This window comes from Triticum urartu, chromosome 7A (assembly GCF_056163025.1).
Source record: "Triticum urartu cultivar PI428250 chromosome 7A, HENAU_Tu73, whole genome shotgun sequence".
Taxonomy (NCBI): Eukaryota; Viridiplantae; Streptophyta; class Magnoliopsida; order Poales; family Poaceae; genus Triticum; species Triticum urartu.
In genome coordinates, this window is record NC_141879.1 from 150,678,430 (window position 1) to 150,696,777 (window position 18,348).

The 18,348-nt window shown below is 45.1% G+C and overlaps 2 protein-coding genes across 7 annotated transcripts; one reads left to right on the forward strand and one right to left on the reverse strand.

The window, feature by feature from the left end:
- The first annotated feature begins 4,551 nt into the window (after positions 1–4,551).
- Positions 4,552–5,573, forward strand: LOC125520885 (mavicyanin-like). The gene is made up of 2 exons (XM_048685927.2): positions 4,552–4,851; positions 4,954–5,573. Exons 1-2 carry the CDS (start codon positions 4,683–4,685, stop codon positions 5,379–5,381), a joined length of 597 nt encoding a protein of 198 aa, XP_048541884.1. The 5' UTR covers positions 4,552–4,682; the 3' UTR covers positions 5,382–5,573.
- Positions 5,574–7,261: 1,688 nt separating this feature from the next.
- Positions 7,262–15,899, reverse strand: MCM9 (minichromosome maintenance 9). 6 transcript variants are annotated; one of them, XM_048688539.2, is made up of 22 exons: positions 15,613–15,899; positions 15,438–15,540; positions 15,220–15,349; positions 14,963–15,101; positions 14,225–14,291; positions 13,839–14,013; positions 13,607–13,706; positions 12,773–12,870; positions 12,531–12,596; positions 12,284–12,376; positions 11,270–11,386; positions 11,077–11,149; positions 9,861–9,927; positions 9,678–9,759; positions 9,221–9,342; positions 8,897–8,991; positions 8,533–8,642; positions 8,420–8,467; positions 8,166–8,318; positions 7,710–7,837; positions 7,476–7,583; positions 7,262–7,329 (listed from the first exon to the last, which is right to left on the reverse strand). In XM_048688539.2, exons 1-20 carry the CDS (start codon positions 15,780–15,782, stop codon positions 7,785–7,787), a joined length of 2,061 nt encoding a protein of 686 aa, XP_048544496.1. In that variant the 5' UTR covers positions 15,783–15,899; the 3' UTR covers positions 7,262–7,329; positions 7,476–7,583; positions 7,710–7,784. The 6 variants fall into 6 exon arrangements, with proteins under 6 accessions (XP_048544496.1, XP_048544495.1, XP_048544494.1 ...); XM_048688538.2 differs by having other exon boundaries at positions 7,403–7,583; XM_048688537.2 differs by having other exon boundaries at positions 7,262–7,583.
- Between the last annotated feature and the right edge of the window lie 2,449 nt (positions 15,900–18,348).

Below are 18,348 nucleotides of genomic sequence, written 5' to 3' on the forward strand. Positions count from 1 at the left end.
ATCTCGGGCAAGTAACATACCGATTGACAAAGGGAATTGTATACGGGGTTGATTGAATCCTCGACATTGTGGTTCATCCGATGAGATCATCGAGGAGCATGTGGGAGCCAACATGGGTATCCAGATCCCGCTGTTGGTTATTGGCCGGAGAGTCGTCTCGGTCATGTCTACGTGTCTCCCGAACCCGTAGGGTCTACACACTTAAGGTTCGGTGACGCTAGGGTTGTAGGGATATGTATATGCAGTAACCCGAATGTTGTTCGGAGTCCCGGATGAGATCCCAGACGTCACGAGGAGTTCCGGAATGGTCCGGAGGTAAAGAATTATATATAGGAAGTGCTGTTTCGGCCATCGGGACAAGTTTCGGGGTCACCGGTATTGTACCGGGACCACCGGAAGGGTCCCGGGGGTCCACCGGGTGGGTCCACCTGCCCCGGGGGTCACATGGGCTGTAAGGGGGTGCGCCTTAGCCTACATGGGCCAAGGGCACCAGCCCCAAGGGGCCCATGCGCCTAGGGTTTCCAAAGGGGAAGAGTCCCACAAGTGGAAGGCACCCCTAGGTGCCTTGGGGGGGAGGGAAACCTCCCTTGGCCGCCGCCCCCCTAGGAGATTGGATCTCCTAGGGCCGGCGCCCCCCTAGGCCCTCCTATATATAGTGGGGAAGGAGGGCTTTTTCATCCATGCCTTTGGTTGCCTCCTTCTCCCTCTCCAACACCTCCTTCTCCTCCATAGCGCTTGGCGAAGCCCTGACGGAGTACTGCAGCTCCATCACCACCACGCCGTCGTGCTGCTGCTGGAGCCATCTTCCTCAACCTCTCCTTCCCTCTTGCTGGATCAAGAAGAAGGAGACGTTACGCTGACCGTACGTGTGTTGAACGCGGAGGTGCCGTCCGTTCGGTGCTAGGATCTCCGGTGATTTGGATCACGTCGTGTTCGACTACCTCATCCCCGTTCTTTGAACGCTTCCGCTCGCGATCTACAAAGGTATGTAGATGCATCCGATCACTCGTTGCTAGATGAACTCATAGATGGATCTTGATGAAACCGTAGGAAAATTTTTGTTTTCTGCAACGTTCCCCAACATCCGCCTCCTTCTCCGCATGCGCCGACGCGCCCGAGCAGCCAGCCTCCTCCTTCTCCGCCTCGTCAGCAAGGACGGAAGAGACCTGCCGCCGCTCCGGCTGCTCCGGCGCGTCGTAGTCCTTCTCCTCCGCCTCGTAAGCAAGTAAAGAAGACAACTGCTCCGTCTGCTCGGTCGGCGTCTAGCAGTACAACCAGAGGCGGGAGGACATACAGATTCGGTCCTTCTCTGAAGACTCCGGAGAAGTTACCATACGAGAGGACCCCGGAGGAGAACGCCGAGATCGCACGAACCGAAGTGGATGACTGGTTTCAAGGGTTGAAAGCAAAGAGACATCCACTTCCGGAGGAGAAGGTAGATCCGGTGAAAGCGAAGCGCACTCTGGCTGCCCTGACAAAACCATCAAAGTCTCCGTCGAAAGGAAACTATGAGCGCATTATTGGAAAGGAATTTGCCGAAGCGGAGCGATCGGGAAGTACTGTCAGTGATCAAAGGCTGAAAGAACGACGAGCTGGGAAACAAATTGCCCAGCTCGACGAACAAGCGAAGCAATCGTGCCCCCCGCTCAAGGTGCCTAGCCACAACGTCGCTAATGATTCGAGGATGGTGCCTGGTTATAGCAATCTTGCAGATTACCTGCCCGACGATGTACATTATGAACCCATGGACGTGCAGATACAAAGATACGAGTACGGGAAGCCTCTCGTCAAAGATGAAAGATCTCTATCAGCGATGATGCGAAGATTGCATGATTGGTACTTGAAAATCTGCAGAGACTCTGGGGGGAGGAGTACTTTGTATGTGAAAGTTAAAAAGGAGCATGACCTCGTTGGAATTGAACTGTTGCCTGTTCCATTTGAGGAGTTCTATCAGTTTTTCAATCAATTGGCCCTCGATAAAACGACGGTCGCCTGCTACTGTCTGTAAGTAGTACTACTTTTGTCATTAAGTCTCTATATATAGCTCAGCTCTTTCATTGCATGTATTTATAATCATCCTCACTATATTATGCAGATTGAAGATCGCCGAATTGAAGAAAAGACAAGTCGGTGATATTGGGTTCATTAACACATATCTCATAGATGCAACTCGGGTTAAATTTCATGCCGCAGCTACCGAGGCCAACTTGCTACGATCGTTCGTAATAAATGAAAACAAAGATATAATACTCTTTCCTTACAACTTCAAGTGAGTGTTACTGTCTTGTGCGTATTCGGTTTCCCTTATATATTAGTCAAGGTTATAGTAATGTAATTGATGAGTTATGCATGCGTGTGCAGTTTTCACTATATTCTCCTAGAGATTAAGCTTGAGCAGGGACTAGTAATCGTCTTAGACTCAAGACGAAAAGATCCCCAGGACTATGCAGACATGACTCAAATACTCGAGAAGTAAGTTAAATCAATCATTATCCACCATATCAGCAACTTTGTTCATTTCCTGATATATCAAGTAATTGTTTTCTTTGTCTGGCAGGGTTTGGAGAAAATTCACCAGAAAAGCTCCGGGACTGTCGAAGGAGCTGCAATTTAGACACCCGAAAGTAAGTACTACAGTAGCATGTTCCGCGCATCTACTAGTCATTCAAGCGCTAGTTTCATCAATACCATTTGGCATTCTTGCTTATCAGTTTGATTGACCTCTATTTCTTGTAAAGTGGTTGTGGCAGGAACAAGGGAATGATTTCTGTGGATACTACGTTTGCGAGTCCATCCGCCACACGACCTGTGAGCGGGGCTACACTGACGAACAATATGAAGTACGTAAATAACAACATTCACAATTTTATTTCATTACCATCATTTGTGTTGAGTTTCATTCATTCATATATATATATGTATTGACCCCCTTCTTTAAATTAGATGTTTCGGAAGCGGGATGAACTCCTAGCACCAGCTCGCATGCGAGCAATTCAAGAAGAATTGGCGGCATTCTTTCTTGACCACGTGATCCCTGAAGACGGAGAATTCTATGTGGACCCTGAGTCCGTATGATTATATTTGTAAGAGATAATTATTGTATATATGTAGCCGGTAGTGTCGGATAGATATACGAGAACTTGTTGTTCGACCAATCTCTCGGAGAAGGAGAGGTGGTCGATATCACTTCTCTCTGTATGCATATATGTTCATGACGATCTTCTTTTTCCTTCATTTGCTTACTAACTAGCTAGCGTGTCTAGTCCTCTCTATACGTATGTATAGTACGTAGCGTCGACCAAGCACGGACATAAGAGAGGACACTTCTCTCTATTAATTATAGCTAGCTAACACAATATATGAAACACCTAAATTAACCCCCCAAAACCCCCCAAACCCCCCCCCCTCCCTTTCAAAAAAAAACAAAAACCCCAGTCATAGAAATGCTGACGCATGGATGCCTATTGGTCCCGGTTGGTGCCACCAATCGGGACCAAAGGGTCTCCTGCCTGGGCTCCGCGCACAGGCCACGTGCAGGCTCATCTGTCTCGGTTCTGGATTGAACCGGGATTAAAGGGACATGGCATTAGTACCGACCCTTTAGTCCTGGTTTCAGAACCGGGACAAAAGGCCCTTACGAACCGGGACAACAGGCCCTTTTTCTACCAGCGGCAGCACAGAAGGCTTATCCATGGAGTTTTGATCGGCCACATTTCACTGTGCCGCCTCGATATCTCTCCATCGATCAGTTGCTATAAGGCCAGCAAATCGGATGTATCCACCTCAAAGGCTTTGCTTCCACAAAACGATTAGGAGTTACTACTGCTGGTTAGGCCTGTTAACATCCGAAAGTACTAGCTTGGAGACGTCCTTATCCACAAGGTAGGTACCTTGAGCAATCGACCGATGAACCGAGACGGCACTCGCCAAACGTATCTACAACTGCACCGCCATTACTCTCTACCTTACAGCTGATCCAGCACCACAAGTGTACTGTACGTGGAGCTGGCCGAACGATGCGTACAGCGTACGCACGCACGTACACTGATCCTCCTTCAAAAAGATGGCAAATATATAATTTCTGGTATGGCAATTTTGTTGGCGTCGTTCTTCTCCTCTGTAGATCTCGATCGCAAGAATATCGTACGTGAGAAAGATGTCTGAGCTGAAAAGGCCAGCCAAAAGTAACTACTCATGGTAGCTAGTTAAGCATTGGCACTCCGGCAAGCTTTGCGACCACGAAAAACACGCGCCTTTTTTTCCTCTCAAGATCGAGAGAAGATATTACTTCCGCGAAAGCTGGCGTTGAAGACAGTGGTAGCCAGCTAGCTAGCTGGAGTAGAGTCGTTTCTAAGGCACATTTGATGTCTAGACGCCGTCGATCGAGCGGACACTCGATCGCGGAGGCGTTGGAAAAGGTGGTTCCTACCCCCAACCAACCCCAACGGAAACCACCGAGCTCACCAACTCCCAGCTGCCGCGGCGCGCGCACCGTCGTCCCTCACGTCGCCGTCGCTAACCGGTGTGCATGCCATGTATATAAGCCCCTGACCCCCGCAGGCCTCTGCCATCGGTCGATCCATTGGTCGAGAGAGAGAAACGCATTGACTGTTTGACGCTGCTAGTGCAATCTGCTCTCTCTTTTCCGGTTAGGTTGGTTGAGGACTTCAGGTGCTGGTGAGATGGGTTCTGGTGGCAGGTGCCTGGCCTTGGCCGCGCTGCTGCTCGTGAGCTGCGCGTCGACGGCGACCGCGGCGAAGTACACCGTCGGCGACACCTCCGGCTGGACCACCGGCGCGGACTACACCACCTGGGCCAGCGACAAGAAGATCAAAGTCGGCGACACCCTCGGTTAGTATATAGTACATGCCGGCCACGTACTTTTCTAGTAACATTTTCGTCTAGTTTGCCACGCATTTACTGATGAACGAACTCGCACGGCAAAATTTACAGTGTTCAACTACGCCGGCGGGGCGCACAACGTGGCGGAGGTGAGCGCGGCGGACTACGCGTCCTGCTCCGCCGCCAACGCGCTCAGCAGCGACGGCAGCGGCGCCACCACCGTCGCGCTCAAGACCGCGGGGAAGCACTACTTCATCTGCGGCGTCACCGGCCACTGCAGCAACGGCATGAAGCTCGTGGTCAACGTCGCCGCCGCCGCCGCCGCCTCGCCGCCCAAGGCGTCCCCGACCCCGGACACCCCCGACACCCCCTCCACCACCCCGACGTCCCCGTCCACCCCAGCCGCCACGCCCAAGACCCCGGCGACCGTGCTCGCGCCGCCGGCCAAGCAGTCGGAATCCGGCGCCACCGGGCTCAGAGCCACGGCGGTGGCTGGCCTGGGCGCCATTGCCGGGCTTGTGGCCGCGGGGCTCTTCTAGACGGGCGAGGCCAGGGTGGAGGCAGTGCAGTGCTGTACGTTAGGTTGCATGTCGTCGATCAGCTCATCGATCGTGTCAGTCGTTTCTCGTTTGTTGAGGAGGCCATGTTTCTTTTGACGGAGGGGACTAGCTTTTGTTGTGGTTGGCACGGTGGTTGGGTGCCTTGGATTCTATGTTATGATTTTTTTTTTACATCGCATTCATGTCATTGTCGCGTATTTTTGCCTACTTTGTACTGTGCCACGTGAGTGTCGGATCATTTATCTGTAGGCAGATTTGCACGTGTGATTTCTTTTCATATAATTCATTCATGTGGCGTATGAAACATGTCACGATCGGTTGTTGTTGAAGAGGTTTCTTTTGATGGCCCCAAGGTACCGATGAACAACCGGTTTCGTCATTCATCTTGGATGGTTGGCTACCAAGACGCCCCACATACGTTTCAAAAAAAAAAAAGACGCCCCACATAGTGCAAACTGCAAAACCCCTCGCGTTAGGCTCCTTCCAAATATTCAATGCAGTGAGCACTATCATCGACTAATAAAAATAAAAATCCAAAAAATTCCAAACCAAACTTGATCTACACAAAAGACAAATCCAACTATCAAAAAATGAGACCAATCCAAGGGCTAATCCTCATTGGCATTTTTTTATAGAAGAAACTCCGCGAGCACCGCGCGTCCGAGCCAGACTCAAACTCAGGTGGGCTGGCAGCAACCTCAGCTGCCCAGCCAACGGTTCGACGCCACATCCTCGACAAATCCAACTATGAATGTCACTTTTTTTCTCCCTAAAAGAGACTGAAACCGCCCGGCTCTGCATCATTATGATGCACGGCCATTCTTATTGATTGCCGAAACCATTACAAGAATGAAATTAACACCTACCACTAAGACTTTCAGACACTGCCATAGTCATATCTAAATTTGCCTTGTTGGTTCTCCATGTACATATCAAATTGGATTTGAAGCTTTATAGAATCATAAACACATATCAACATACAATTTATTTCAAGAAAGTTCAGATCTTTTAGGTGTGCTACAGTACATTCGTAGCAACACCCATACTGCTTGTAGCACTAGAACCTCGGGTGAGGGCTTTTGGAGGCCGAGCTCCACGGAGCTCGTTTTCAAAATACAAATTTCCACAAGGTGAAAAGATTTGAAATTGTTTGTATACACTTTCACACATGTGTATTGCATCTGTGCAAAAATTCAAAACCAAATACTTTCACACGTGGCGTACAGAAAAAAGACAAATATGTATTTCTAGAATGGGCCAATATTTTTTGTTGTTGGGCCGGATTTTTTTTTTGTACAGCCTACAAATCACAACAAATTCAAAAATATTTCTTACACGTTCATGCGGAAATCTATTAAGTTACCGTGGAATTTTGTTTTGAATTTTTCTGAAACTTTAAAATATAAATTTTGATTTTTTCCGTCTCTCTCTGAAATGGAACTTTAATCGGTCAAAGACCTGCCAAAACGGCCTTAGGATTCTAGAAACTAAGATTCTACAGACTCCATTCTAGTCGTTGTCTGGCATCATAGATCCAAGTAGTAACATATTTAGTTCATCAATCAAGGGAGTGGCAAATATATCCACAATAGAAAGAACAAAATGAGGAAAAATAACGACCCGGTGGATTCTAACACTAATGATATATTATATATGGTTTGCTTGTTGCATAACTACAAGAGTCAGCGCTACCAAATTGTTAGAGATTTACAAGACAACGGGTAAAACCATATGAAGTATACATCTTCAAACTTTAGCACTCCATTTATGTAAGAACAAACAAACGAGATTGACATTGATTCAAAGAAATAGCCTGATTTCAACGAGCCAGTTTGCTGCAATTTGAGCGAGAAGATTCATAATGTGTAATCCTCATCAGAGTGGTAAGCAACCATCATTACATGTATTTTTGGCATATCTGACAAAACTGCAAAAGGGTGATTAAAACAGGTGCCATACCAAAACAAAAACATAAATAGTAGCAGTTCGTTGAATCTCACTTATCAAGGGAAAAGCTACATGTCAACTGCTTTAGCTTACGTATCATGTTCCTCAAGAAGCAGCTATTCTTACTTTGTTCTTTTAGCTTGCCGTGGTACAAGCTAAAAAAAACTCAACCACTCACTGACAGATTTGGCGTTAACGCCTTGTGCCAGTATGCAGGACATGCTGGTACTCCCTCTGTGATCCAAAAAATCTTACATTAGTTTAAAGAGGAAGTAGTATCATTTAGTCTTCCTAACCTAGCAATTGTGATTGACTGCCAAGACACATAGCAGTTGATGATTCAAAACCAGAGTGGATCACCTAATCATATTGCTATGCAGAACTGCAGATGATATGCGTGTACGCTCATTGGTCTCCGTATTGATGCATCAGATATTAGTATAGGTAATCCCCAAGCTTGTCACGAATTTTCTGCTCCTCTTTGATATCTATTAAAATGTCAAGACAAACAAATACATTGGGAACACTGCTTATCACCCTACACACTCCACATAATCTAAAGTTACAACGATGCATTTCTTGATGTAAGTATTTCAAGTTAGCAACGAGCCAGATAACAGAAAAATACTGCTTAACTTCAAATTAAAATTGAATGGAAAAGTATATCCTAGTTTGCCCTAATGGCAGTACCCTAGATAATAGGCCAGAACAGCAAAACAAAAGAAAAAACACTAAGCAAACGCCCATTCAAGTTTTCATTGGTTAAACCTTAAATAATTTTGAATAAATAAGGTTCTAAATCATATTTTAGGATACATTCCTGATCAGGGTTCTCTTGGAAATTGGAGTTCAGAGCGTTTCCATCACCGTCTATGATTGCAGATATTGTCATGGAGGACTCAATGCATAATATGGCAGCAATAGCATCAAGCCGTGTAACCTCATTTCTGAACATTAATCTTGCGTGTGCTACGACATGGACAAATATAGAACTGTGAGAATGAGGCGAGATGTGAATCAGACAACATATCTGAAAGGGGAAAAGATCCACTAGAAATGACAGAACATGCCTTGTGCCAGCCTTATCAAACTCTCAAGCATACGCACAGTTGTCCTCGCTGCACAAAATCAAGTTTTCAGCAGCTGCAAAACTCTCTTAAGGAAAAATAAATGTTCTGCTAACCTGCATTATGTGTTCCATCTCTCCGCTGAAGCTGATAATAGCCTGAGATAACACTTTCTGCTTCCTTTGTCAGCACCGGTTTGAACCGCTGTTTTACATAGTGGATATACCTGTGATTTATAGAATACTCAAGCATCATTATACAGCATTGACAATGAAAAATAAAATCTCGGCAGTAAACAGCACAATCAAACAAGTCAAATACACTTGAAAATTTCAGCTGCTTATTATACATGACCTGACAAAATAGCACTTGCTAAGGCAACAAAAAAGTCTGAGCATTAAGTACAACATAATGAAACACATGTATTTGTCTTTCTGAGCACAAGTCTCTAAGCTCAACACTGTCATGTTGGCTATCTACCTTCTCAAACAGGGGAGTGTCCACTCTTTTATACCCAAAGGTTGGGTGCTTTTTACGGCAGGGTCACTGGCCTTGTTTTCTTCTGCTTTGGTGCTCTACATAATTTCAAAAAGATAGTGCTTAATAGAGCAGTGTATTCCAAAATGACAGACTGCTATATTATGTGCATCCTTATAGAGTTGATAGTGAGGCCCACATCTTGTATATGTTCCAATTATGCAATAGAGAGAAATTTGGCCATTTTCCATATTTCCAAACAGGGGTAAGCTTATCTAAGAAGCAACACAAGAGACCAAACTCAACAGAAAAGAAATAAAACCGTACCTGAGCTAATATATGAGATGAAATTATACCATCCAACTTAGGGTTCTTTTTATCCAAGAGAACAAGAACTATATCAAATCTACTCAACAATGGTCCTGAAAGTGTTGTATTCACGGATAAGGCTGCAAATGGAAAGTGTTTCGAAAGGTTACGCAAATCCTTCAAAGGAACCTAAAGAAATTACAATGATTAAAATATCATTAAGCTGATTGCACCATCAAATTATTAACCTTACTAGTGTGCTAATATGCAGTGTTAAAGACAGTGATGGTATTGTAGTGGTAGTCTATTGTTCATGCCACTATTGAATCGAGTCTCAACTGTAACACGGATTAAATGACTAAATGTTGAGCTATTATAATATAGAACTGCAGAAGTAAATACGTGGTGCCTGAAATACTGTCAAGTGTTCTTTTACTATTAAGTAGCATGTCTATACTGATGTTAAGTGCAGTACATTCATTTGAATCATATTGTCCTTTTGGATTAGTGGCACCAAAGACAGTAGTCCTTGTACTGAGTGTTGTCACCAGTCCAGCCTGAAAAGGCAAAGAAGTGATAATACTTTATCAAATTGCATGCTAGTGAGCATGAATGGCCCATTAAATGATTACTGTTTTGAGTGAAAGAGGCATGGTACCTTTGCAACGCTTATTGTTTGTTGTTCCATGGCTTCATGTATTGTTGTCCTGTCATGCTCTCGCATACTATTAATGAGAATGTCAGATGGAAACTATATCAGATAAAACATAGAGGCATAAACACAGTCTTGTATTTAGCATAAGGCTAAGAGCGTTAAATAATAACATATCATATCGTGCGATACTCCAATAAAAAGAACTATCAATTTAGCATGGAAAATACATCAAATAAAACAACTGAAATGCAAATGCATATTGTCTGGGAGATCACTGCGCTCCTGGATTAGGGCTGGTAGCAGTCACTCGACGGGAGTCCAGGGCTTGCAGCCACGGCACTCCAGAGCTATAGGGGTGTCTGCTTGGAAGAGGGGAGCGGAGATAGATCGATGATTATTGTTGTGTCTGTTGTTTCATAGGCCAAGCATCTTTATACAGAGGGGCATCAAAACCGAAAAAGAAATTAGTCTGATCCAAGGGATGCTTTCTCAAGATAACAAACTGATTAAAGGTAATAACAAACTTGGACACCAATCCTATCTCTACTCCCACCACAAGCGATCCTGGTGTGTGGCATAATCCTTGCGGTCCCACAGTTTGTACTGCTGACCCCGCATTACAGTGTGTGTCTACTGTACAGGAGCATGAGAGTAGGCAAGCGTCCATATTGCACACAGGCTTTTGAAATGAGGCCTGGACTATGGCATTTCAGCTGTGAAAAGTGAGAGACTTCATATACATGAGGGAGTCAAAAGTGTTTGTGATGAACATTTTGAAGTTCCTAAGAATTAACTATAAGAGTAAATGGGCATACAGTGCAAATTTTTGGACACATTTTTTGGTGAAGTGGAGGTTGCAGATTATTATCAAGCTATTGGAGATTTGAAGCGGAGGCTGTTATCAAGTAAAGTGCATGTATCTTCTTTTTATTGTCCAAATGAGATCATTCAAGCTAAATATACAAGGATCTGATCCATCAACGAATCTCAAATATGAATATGTGACATAAATTTTCATAATAATCCATCCATCAAGGAATCTCAAATATGACTATGTTGACATAAACTTTCATAATAATCCATTCTCAATATTTTCACAATGTCAAGCCAGTTGTGATCAGGAACTGGGATCTGTTGAATCTCAGATAAGACGCAGGGCACTAATTGTATTAGTGAGTAAAGGTACTGGGTAGCAAATTAGCCAGAGAAACAGTCCAACCTATCAAATTCATCTATGCAGCACAAACCACCATCAGCCAGAACAAGGGCACCAGCCTCAAGCATCCACTCACCTATCATTGAATTCAAAAGAAAATTGCTACCAAGAAAATTAGTGCTACTTTCAAATGAAAAACAACACCAAAAATTCAACATATAATGATGAGAGGAATGGTAACGTCGAACATATATACCTCCATCCTTGACAGCAGTCACAGTCAAACCAGCACTGGTACTTCCAAGACCAGTTGTAATCACAGAACGGTTGCTCAATTTAGCAGCAAACTTCAAAAACTGGGATTTACCAGTACCTGGAGTTTAGTGAAACACCAATACACATTACAATTGTCTCAAATGTATACTCACTCCGTTCCCTAATATAAGATCTTTTAGCTTTTTCTTGATTCGTATGTATCTAGACACATTTTAGTATGTATGTTCACTCATTTTAGTATGTATGTAGTCAATATTTTGAAATAGCTGAAAGGTCTTATATTAGGGAACGGAGGGAGTATTTACCAATCTTAGATGCGGTACACAAGAGTGACAATTGCAACCACATAGGCTACACACACTCGTAAATAGACTGTGAGTTAGTTCTCATGCCATCATATCCATGGGTCCTTCCAACAATTAAGGGTAAAACAAAATGATATGCCGTAGTAGGATCCTAGTCTATCATATGTTTATTGCATTTGTTTGTCACTTAGTGTGTATGAACATCATCACTTGTGACCTTGCATTTACTACTAATCTGCAATCATCAGCTAAAACTAAAATATTTATTACCAAAATATTCATGACTGGTGGGCACAAATGTGACATATGATTATTTTTGCAGTTTTAGTTATTATTTGCAAGTCACTAAGTTGCCTTGTTATTCTATCTCAAAGCCAGTTTTTGTGGTCATGATGAAGACTGACCAAGATTTTATTTTAATTATTTCCGCAGCAGCGTGAGGGCATTCAGCTGTTGCTGTGAAATATGGAAGTACTTTGTCTCTTAGGTATATACTAAATGCAAAATTTTGAATGTGTAATTAATTCTCGTGGCAGGCAGTGGAGGGCTTATCACTCTCTTGAGCTACTTTCAGTCTAGTTACAACGTAAACTTTGCAGAAGTCTAAACCATATTGTCGGTGTAGACATTTTTAATGCCATATATACTCATCATATCTCAATGAAATGTGCCATTACAAACATTAGTACCTGGATCACCAACAAGAAGCATATGTGGTTCGCCACGAACCTTTGTTCCAGAAGCATCAACATGCTGCACTCCACCAATCAACGTAAGAGCAACTGAAATTTAAATATATCATGAATAGTTAAAATGACAACAGTATTTGACAGGAACGCTTAAAAGAACAAATTAGTTATTAACTTCTTTCCAGACGAGGCTTAAAAACAATACTGAATTACTAACAATATAGCTTACTGACACAAAGTAGCATACCTGCAAGCTTTACCGTGAATAACCCAAAAATCTGAGGACAAATGCCTTTCAAGATTTTATTTCTTCCTACATACACAAAAAGAAATAATAGATAACTTGTAGTACCGATTAAATGGCAAAAAAAAACTCTAGATGCAATTAGAGATATGGAAAAAAATTATGAGGCCAATTTTTTTCATCGCAAGATCTGGACCGCTGATCTGGAAAACATCAAGGAGGAGGGGGAGGGGGGGCTTGAGCACCTTCTAGTGGAGTAGCTCTGTTTTCTGCCCAGAAAAGCTCGAAATCCTTGATAATTTCCTCAGGGATGTCTATACCAGACTTCAGCTCATTAGTTCTCCTGTATAACGCAGCACAAAGACATTGTTCAAACTTCAGAACTCAGCAACCAAGAAGTGCTGAGCAGATGATGTCCATGGCGTCATACTAGTTCTGCAGATGATACAAAAAGGAACTATGGTGCAATGAATGGAAGTAAATCATCGACTTGGGTGACAAACTGTGGAGGTCCCTTCACATGAGACCATATAATAATTTAGATGTTGACGTATCGATTACGTAAAAAGAGTTCCATTATATTTTTTCAACGTAAAACCAGCATAGTACGACTTAAAAAAAACATCACAGCGATTCAACAAATTTTCTGGAGTTGCAACAACTTCAGAAATGTGAAGAAAACTACTATTACTAATTTACACAGCTTAGGTTGGAAAAGAGCCATATTCCCTCAGTTTCTTTACTTCGCATATTAGTTTTATCTAAGTAAAACGTTGTAAAGTTTGACCAAGTTAATATTAAAAAATATCAACATCTATAATACTCCCTCCGATCCAAAATAAATATCAACATCTATAGTACCCAGTTCAAAACTGCGACACTTATTTTGGATCAGAAGGAGTATCACATAAATACAATATGAAAAAATAATCCATGCTGGGTCTAATGATATTCATTAGGTATTATGGATGTTGTTGTTTTTTCTATAAACTTGGTCAAACTTCAGAAAGTTTGGCTTAAGACAAAACTAATATGCAAAGTAAAAAGAAACGGAGGGGATAGTTCGACTTATAAACTACCTCACATAATTGGCAATAAACATAGGATCAAGGTTGCAACGCACATCCTTAACATCAGAAGACCACTTTGCAGATAATATACCCGTAACAATGACATCATCTGGAGAAAGAACACACTTGACTGAATATCAATGCCACAGAACGCAAAAAATCAACAATGGATGGACATTTAGATTGCAATTCCAGCAAAAGAAGAATTGAGTGAACCCTAAACCCTAAAGAAGCTACTTACCTCCAGCTTTAACAAGATCAACAAGGTCATCCATCAAAATCACAGGCATGGAACGGGGTATAGACCCAACATCCAGAAGTTGCACGCTTTCTTGGATTTTTATTTCTTGATAATCATGACAGGTTATGCTATCTCCTATCAATTGGAAAGAAGCACTTTGACAACCTTTTGAACTCTGAATGAAGAGCAAAACTATTAGTGGCTCCTTCAACAAAAGTTGAGTAGTCTTGAACAGTTATAAAATGTAAAAAAGGAACAATAGATGATGTACATTGGCCATACGAGGATAAAACCATTGTCAAATATAGGTAGAACCAGAAAACCAAAGACTGTTTCTCACACAATGAAATCACACTACCTTCGATTAAAAAAAGGAAATGGAATACCATGGATGGGCAAGATGCAGGTAGAGTTATACGATTCCCAGCCTCTAGCTCAGGATAGCAGCGGAACCTATTCAATACACAAATAAATTAAGGTCAGGTGTCTTTATGATACAAACATACAGCCATGGCACTCAACACTCTTTGTAAGAAGTAACAAGGAGATCATTGTATGTTAAGGAGTCTGCAATCTCTGAATGTGTCTCACTTCCTCAAAACCATGATCTAAAAAAAATCCTCAAAACTATGCTGCTGCTTTAAAGAAGTTAAGCCTCTCACACTGCAAGCTTTTAAACAAGTTAAGCCTCTCACACTGCAAGCTTTTAAACAGGGGAAGCTTAAACTCGGATGCAGACGTGCTCACCCAGGTTTTAGCTTACAAGATTATGTAACAAGAAGATGGTAATTAATAGGCCAGTGTCTCCAGCAATGTAACAGAAGATGACAACGATCTTGCCAGCACAACTAAAATATTTAGATCTGAAAAAAAAACTAAAAATATTTAATTACTTGCATAAACGGCCATCAAGTATCACCTTTAATTCAAGAAGAAACTTTCTTTAAATTCTTAAGAAAGGCCTCTACCGAGCCATGTTAGTCAGTAGATCACAATCTAAACTTACTTAATTATGCTAATATGCAATTCACAGTTATGCTTGACAAGCCACTAATATGCAAGGGCTCGAATATGTAGCCAACAATACTAGTATGCTATTAAGCCCTGAAACATGCATCACAAACCTGCAGTTGCATTTCCTGCATTGGTACCACCGCTTGCCCTCGATCATCTTCACACCTCCTGACCTGATCACAGTCCCCTTCAAGGTCAGCAGAATTCCTCTATGCTTCACCCTCACCTTCCCAATGCTCGGCGACGACTCTGCAAAAATGAAAGCATCACCGCCAAATCAGGGAACCCCTAAACAACTGAAACATCACGTGACCAAACAATCTTGCAAGCATTACAACGGACACAAAAGGCGCGTGCGTGAGCGCACCAGGGAATTCCAGTGGCGACCCGCAGACGTTGACGCGCACGTGCACGAACCCCTTCTGCACGGCAGACGGCCTCGGCTCGTCCGGATTACCCAGCGCCTCGCACTTTTTGAGGATGCACAACACCTCACTCTGCGAAGACAAAAAAGTGCTCGAGAAATGCGGGGATATAAGCGAAGAGAAGGAAGGTGTCGGTCGCGCAGCAGGATGATCTACTCGCCTGGGCGCGCTGGGCGGCGCTGTCGAAGTCGGGGAGGAAGCCCTTGGGGTCGTTGTAGAGTATTTTGGCCAAGCCGGGGTCGAAGTCCAGGAGCTCCGCGAAGCTGCGAGAGCGGACGGGACGGGGTTAGGGTTTGGGGAGGAAGAGAGGAGCGGGGTGGGGAAGGAGGACTCACTCGATGACGAGGGGGAAGTGGAGCGTGGACTCGGGGTGGAGGAGGATGTGGCGGAGGTCGTCGGAGTGGAAACTGCAGAGGAACTCGGCGAGCTTGGGCGCGTGCTCTGCGTACTTGGATGCCTCGCCGTCGGCGGCGTCGAACTCCTCGTGCTGCGCCGGCGGCGGCATTTGGGCGGCGATTTTGGGGTTTCCGCGCGAAACGGCTAGGGGTCACTGGTCAGGCCGCGGCGTCACGGAGGAGAGAAGGGAGAGGACGGTGGTCCCGCTGCTCGGTTTTTTTTCCGAGACTTGGGTCGTGATGGGCTTCGGGGACTCCCTGTTCTGTCATTTGTTGGGCTTTTGCGCGAGGGTTCACGGGTGAGAGCATCTCCAACGGCCGCGCTAAACTAGCGCCGCGCCGTAAATTAGGCCGTTTTAGCGCGCGCGCAACGCGGCGGGTTGCTCCAGCGGGCGCGCAAAAATGGCGCGCGCGCTATAACGGGTTGGGCGCGCGGTTGAAAACACTTACCCGCGCGGCGTATTTCGGGCGCCAGCTACAACGCGCGGCACACTCGAGCGCTCGCGCCGCACTATCTCCTCTCCTCGTCCTACGCCCCGCGCGCGCCGGCGCCGGCGCCCTGCCACCCACCCATGGACGCGCACACCGGCGCCCCGCTCACCCCGCTGTACAGCCGCGACCCCCCCCCCCCCCCGCCGCCGCCGGAAACCCTAGCGCGGGAAGCGCTGGCGTCGCCATCGCCGGAGCTCCGCCGAGCGTCGGCCTCGCGCGCAGCCTCTTCTTGCCGCCGCGGATGACCACGGCGCCGGGTGGCGTCGCACCGGCGCCGTCCCGTGCCGCCGCCTCTTCTTTGACACATCTAACCTCAATGCGGCGCAAAAAGAGTATGTCAATCTTGCCCAACAAAAGTCTTGATCCAAAAAAGAGTCTTGGTTCGTGCAATGGGTGGCGGTGGCCTCGGTGCCATGGGTGGCGGTGGCTTCGGCGCCATGGGTGGCGATGGCCTCGGCGCCATGGGTGGCGGTGGCCTCGGCGCCATGGGAGGCATGGGTGGCTTCGGAGCCATGGAAGGCATGGGTGCACATCCGGCCGCCATGGGAGGCATGGGTGCACCTCCGGCCGCCATGGGAGGCATGGGTGCACCTCCGGCCGCCATAGGAGGCATGGGTGGCTTTGGAGCACCCTCCGACGCTATGGCCGCCATGGGAGGCATGAGTTTTGCTTCTCTCATGGGAGGCATGGGTGCACCTCCGGCCGCCATGGGTGCAATGTCTTTCGATGTGCCTTCTCACACACATTCCCATGAAGATGCCGTTGAAGATCTTGCCAACACCGTCGGAGCTTCACATGATGTGGTGCGTGATGCGGTGCGTGATGAGGAGAGGGAGGAAGATTCATCTTCGGAGACGGAAGAGTCGTCTTCAGAAGATGAGGACGAAGACGAAGACGAGGAAGATGAAGATTGATGTGTCTTTGATGTCTTGAACTTTAGTTTGCATTTGAACTTGGTTGGATGAACTTGCGGACATGATTTTGAACTTGTGGGCATGAACTTTTATTCATCAACTTGTTTGTGTCAAATTTCACATATTCATTTTTGTTCAAAATATCATATATGCAAAATGCCCGGCGAGTCATGCGCGCTATATTTTTGCGCTCTGCTGGAGCGGCGCGCGCGCTACATTATACCGCGGCTGCTGGAGCCAGCGCAGGCGGGCGCGCAAAACCAGCCGCAGCACGCGCAGTAAGCAGGTTTTTTGCGCGCGGCGCTTAGCGCTGCTGTTGGAGATGCTCTGAGGAAATTGCTGCACTGCGGGTGCTCAACTTTTTTTTTGCGGGTGCTCAAGCTCAACTCTGCAATGCTACAGTTTTACCTCAAAATTGCCTTTAAAAAAGCTCAAAAAAACAATGCTACAGTTCCCAAAAGTGCAATGCTATAGCTAATCCATCGATTTGGTAGATCCGTTCAAATGGCATCTACATAGCTAGCCAGGATGTATACAGTCGATACCAACATACGCAAAAAACACGCCAACAAATAGCAAAATATAAGATCAAAGCTATTCGTAGACAAGCTACAATAATGCCATATCCTCACCGATCATCTCATGACACCATATGAACGACGAGATTCTTCCATAGCAATGTCTTCAGGAAGGGAACGACACTAGCGCCGCCATCGTCAGATCCAACCACACAAGACCATAATCTAGGTTTTCACCCTAAAGTACCAGTCTGAGCATATCCGAGCTCGAGCAATGCCTTCAACAAGGTAACGACATAAAGCATCATTATTGCCAGGTATAACAAACTCGGGTCAGACCTAGACAAACGGATGAGTTGAGGCGACTGCAACTCTGTGAATGGGTGGTGTATGTTGAGACGGTTATGAAAGGTAGGCAAGTGGTGGACCATGCTGGCAATGTGCCTAGGGTTTGGAAAGAACCTATTGATAATAATCTCCCTTTTGTGAGAAATATCATCAAATGTTCTTGAATTGTAACTACCCAGATTGTACTGTTGACAAAAGCATTCATGTTGATGTTACCAGTTTCTTTTGAAGGAGACTAGATCTGCAGTCCCAGTGGGATGCGGTCAGATCCTTGTTGACTAGTTTCAGACTAGATGGTACTTCTGATGTTATCAAATGGTCCTTTGGTAATAAAGGCACTTTCACAACCAAATCAGTTTATAAACTCCTAGATAGTTCATTATAAAGTGATTATCGTTGGATAT

Bases quoted from the DNA above. Each gene is read 5' to 3' on its own strand.
- LOC125520885 (XM_048685927.2), top strand. From the start codon at position 4,683: ATGGGTTCTGGTGGCAGGTGCCTGGCCTTGGCCGCGCTGCTGCTCGTG. The intron at 4,852-4,953 runs GTTAGTATATAG...CAAAATTTACAG, and splicing joins CAAAGTCGGCGACACCCTCG to TGTTCAACTACGCCGGCGGG.
- MCM9 (XM_048688539.2), bottom strand. From the start codon at position 15,782: ATGCCGCCGCCGGCGCAGCACGAGGAGTTCGACGCCGCCGACGGCGAG. The intron at 15,541-15,612 runs GTGAGTCCTCCT...CCGCTCTCGCAG, and splicing joins CACTTCCCCCTCGTCATCGA to CTTCGCGGAGCTCCTGGACT. The intron at 11,387-12,283 runs GTACTAATGTTT...ACTAAACTCCAG, and splicing joins GCTTCTTGTTGGTGATCCAG to GTACTGGTAAATCCCAGTTT.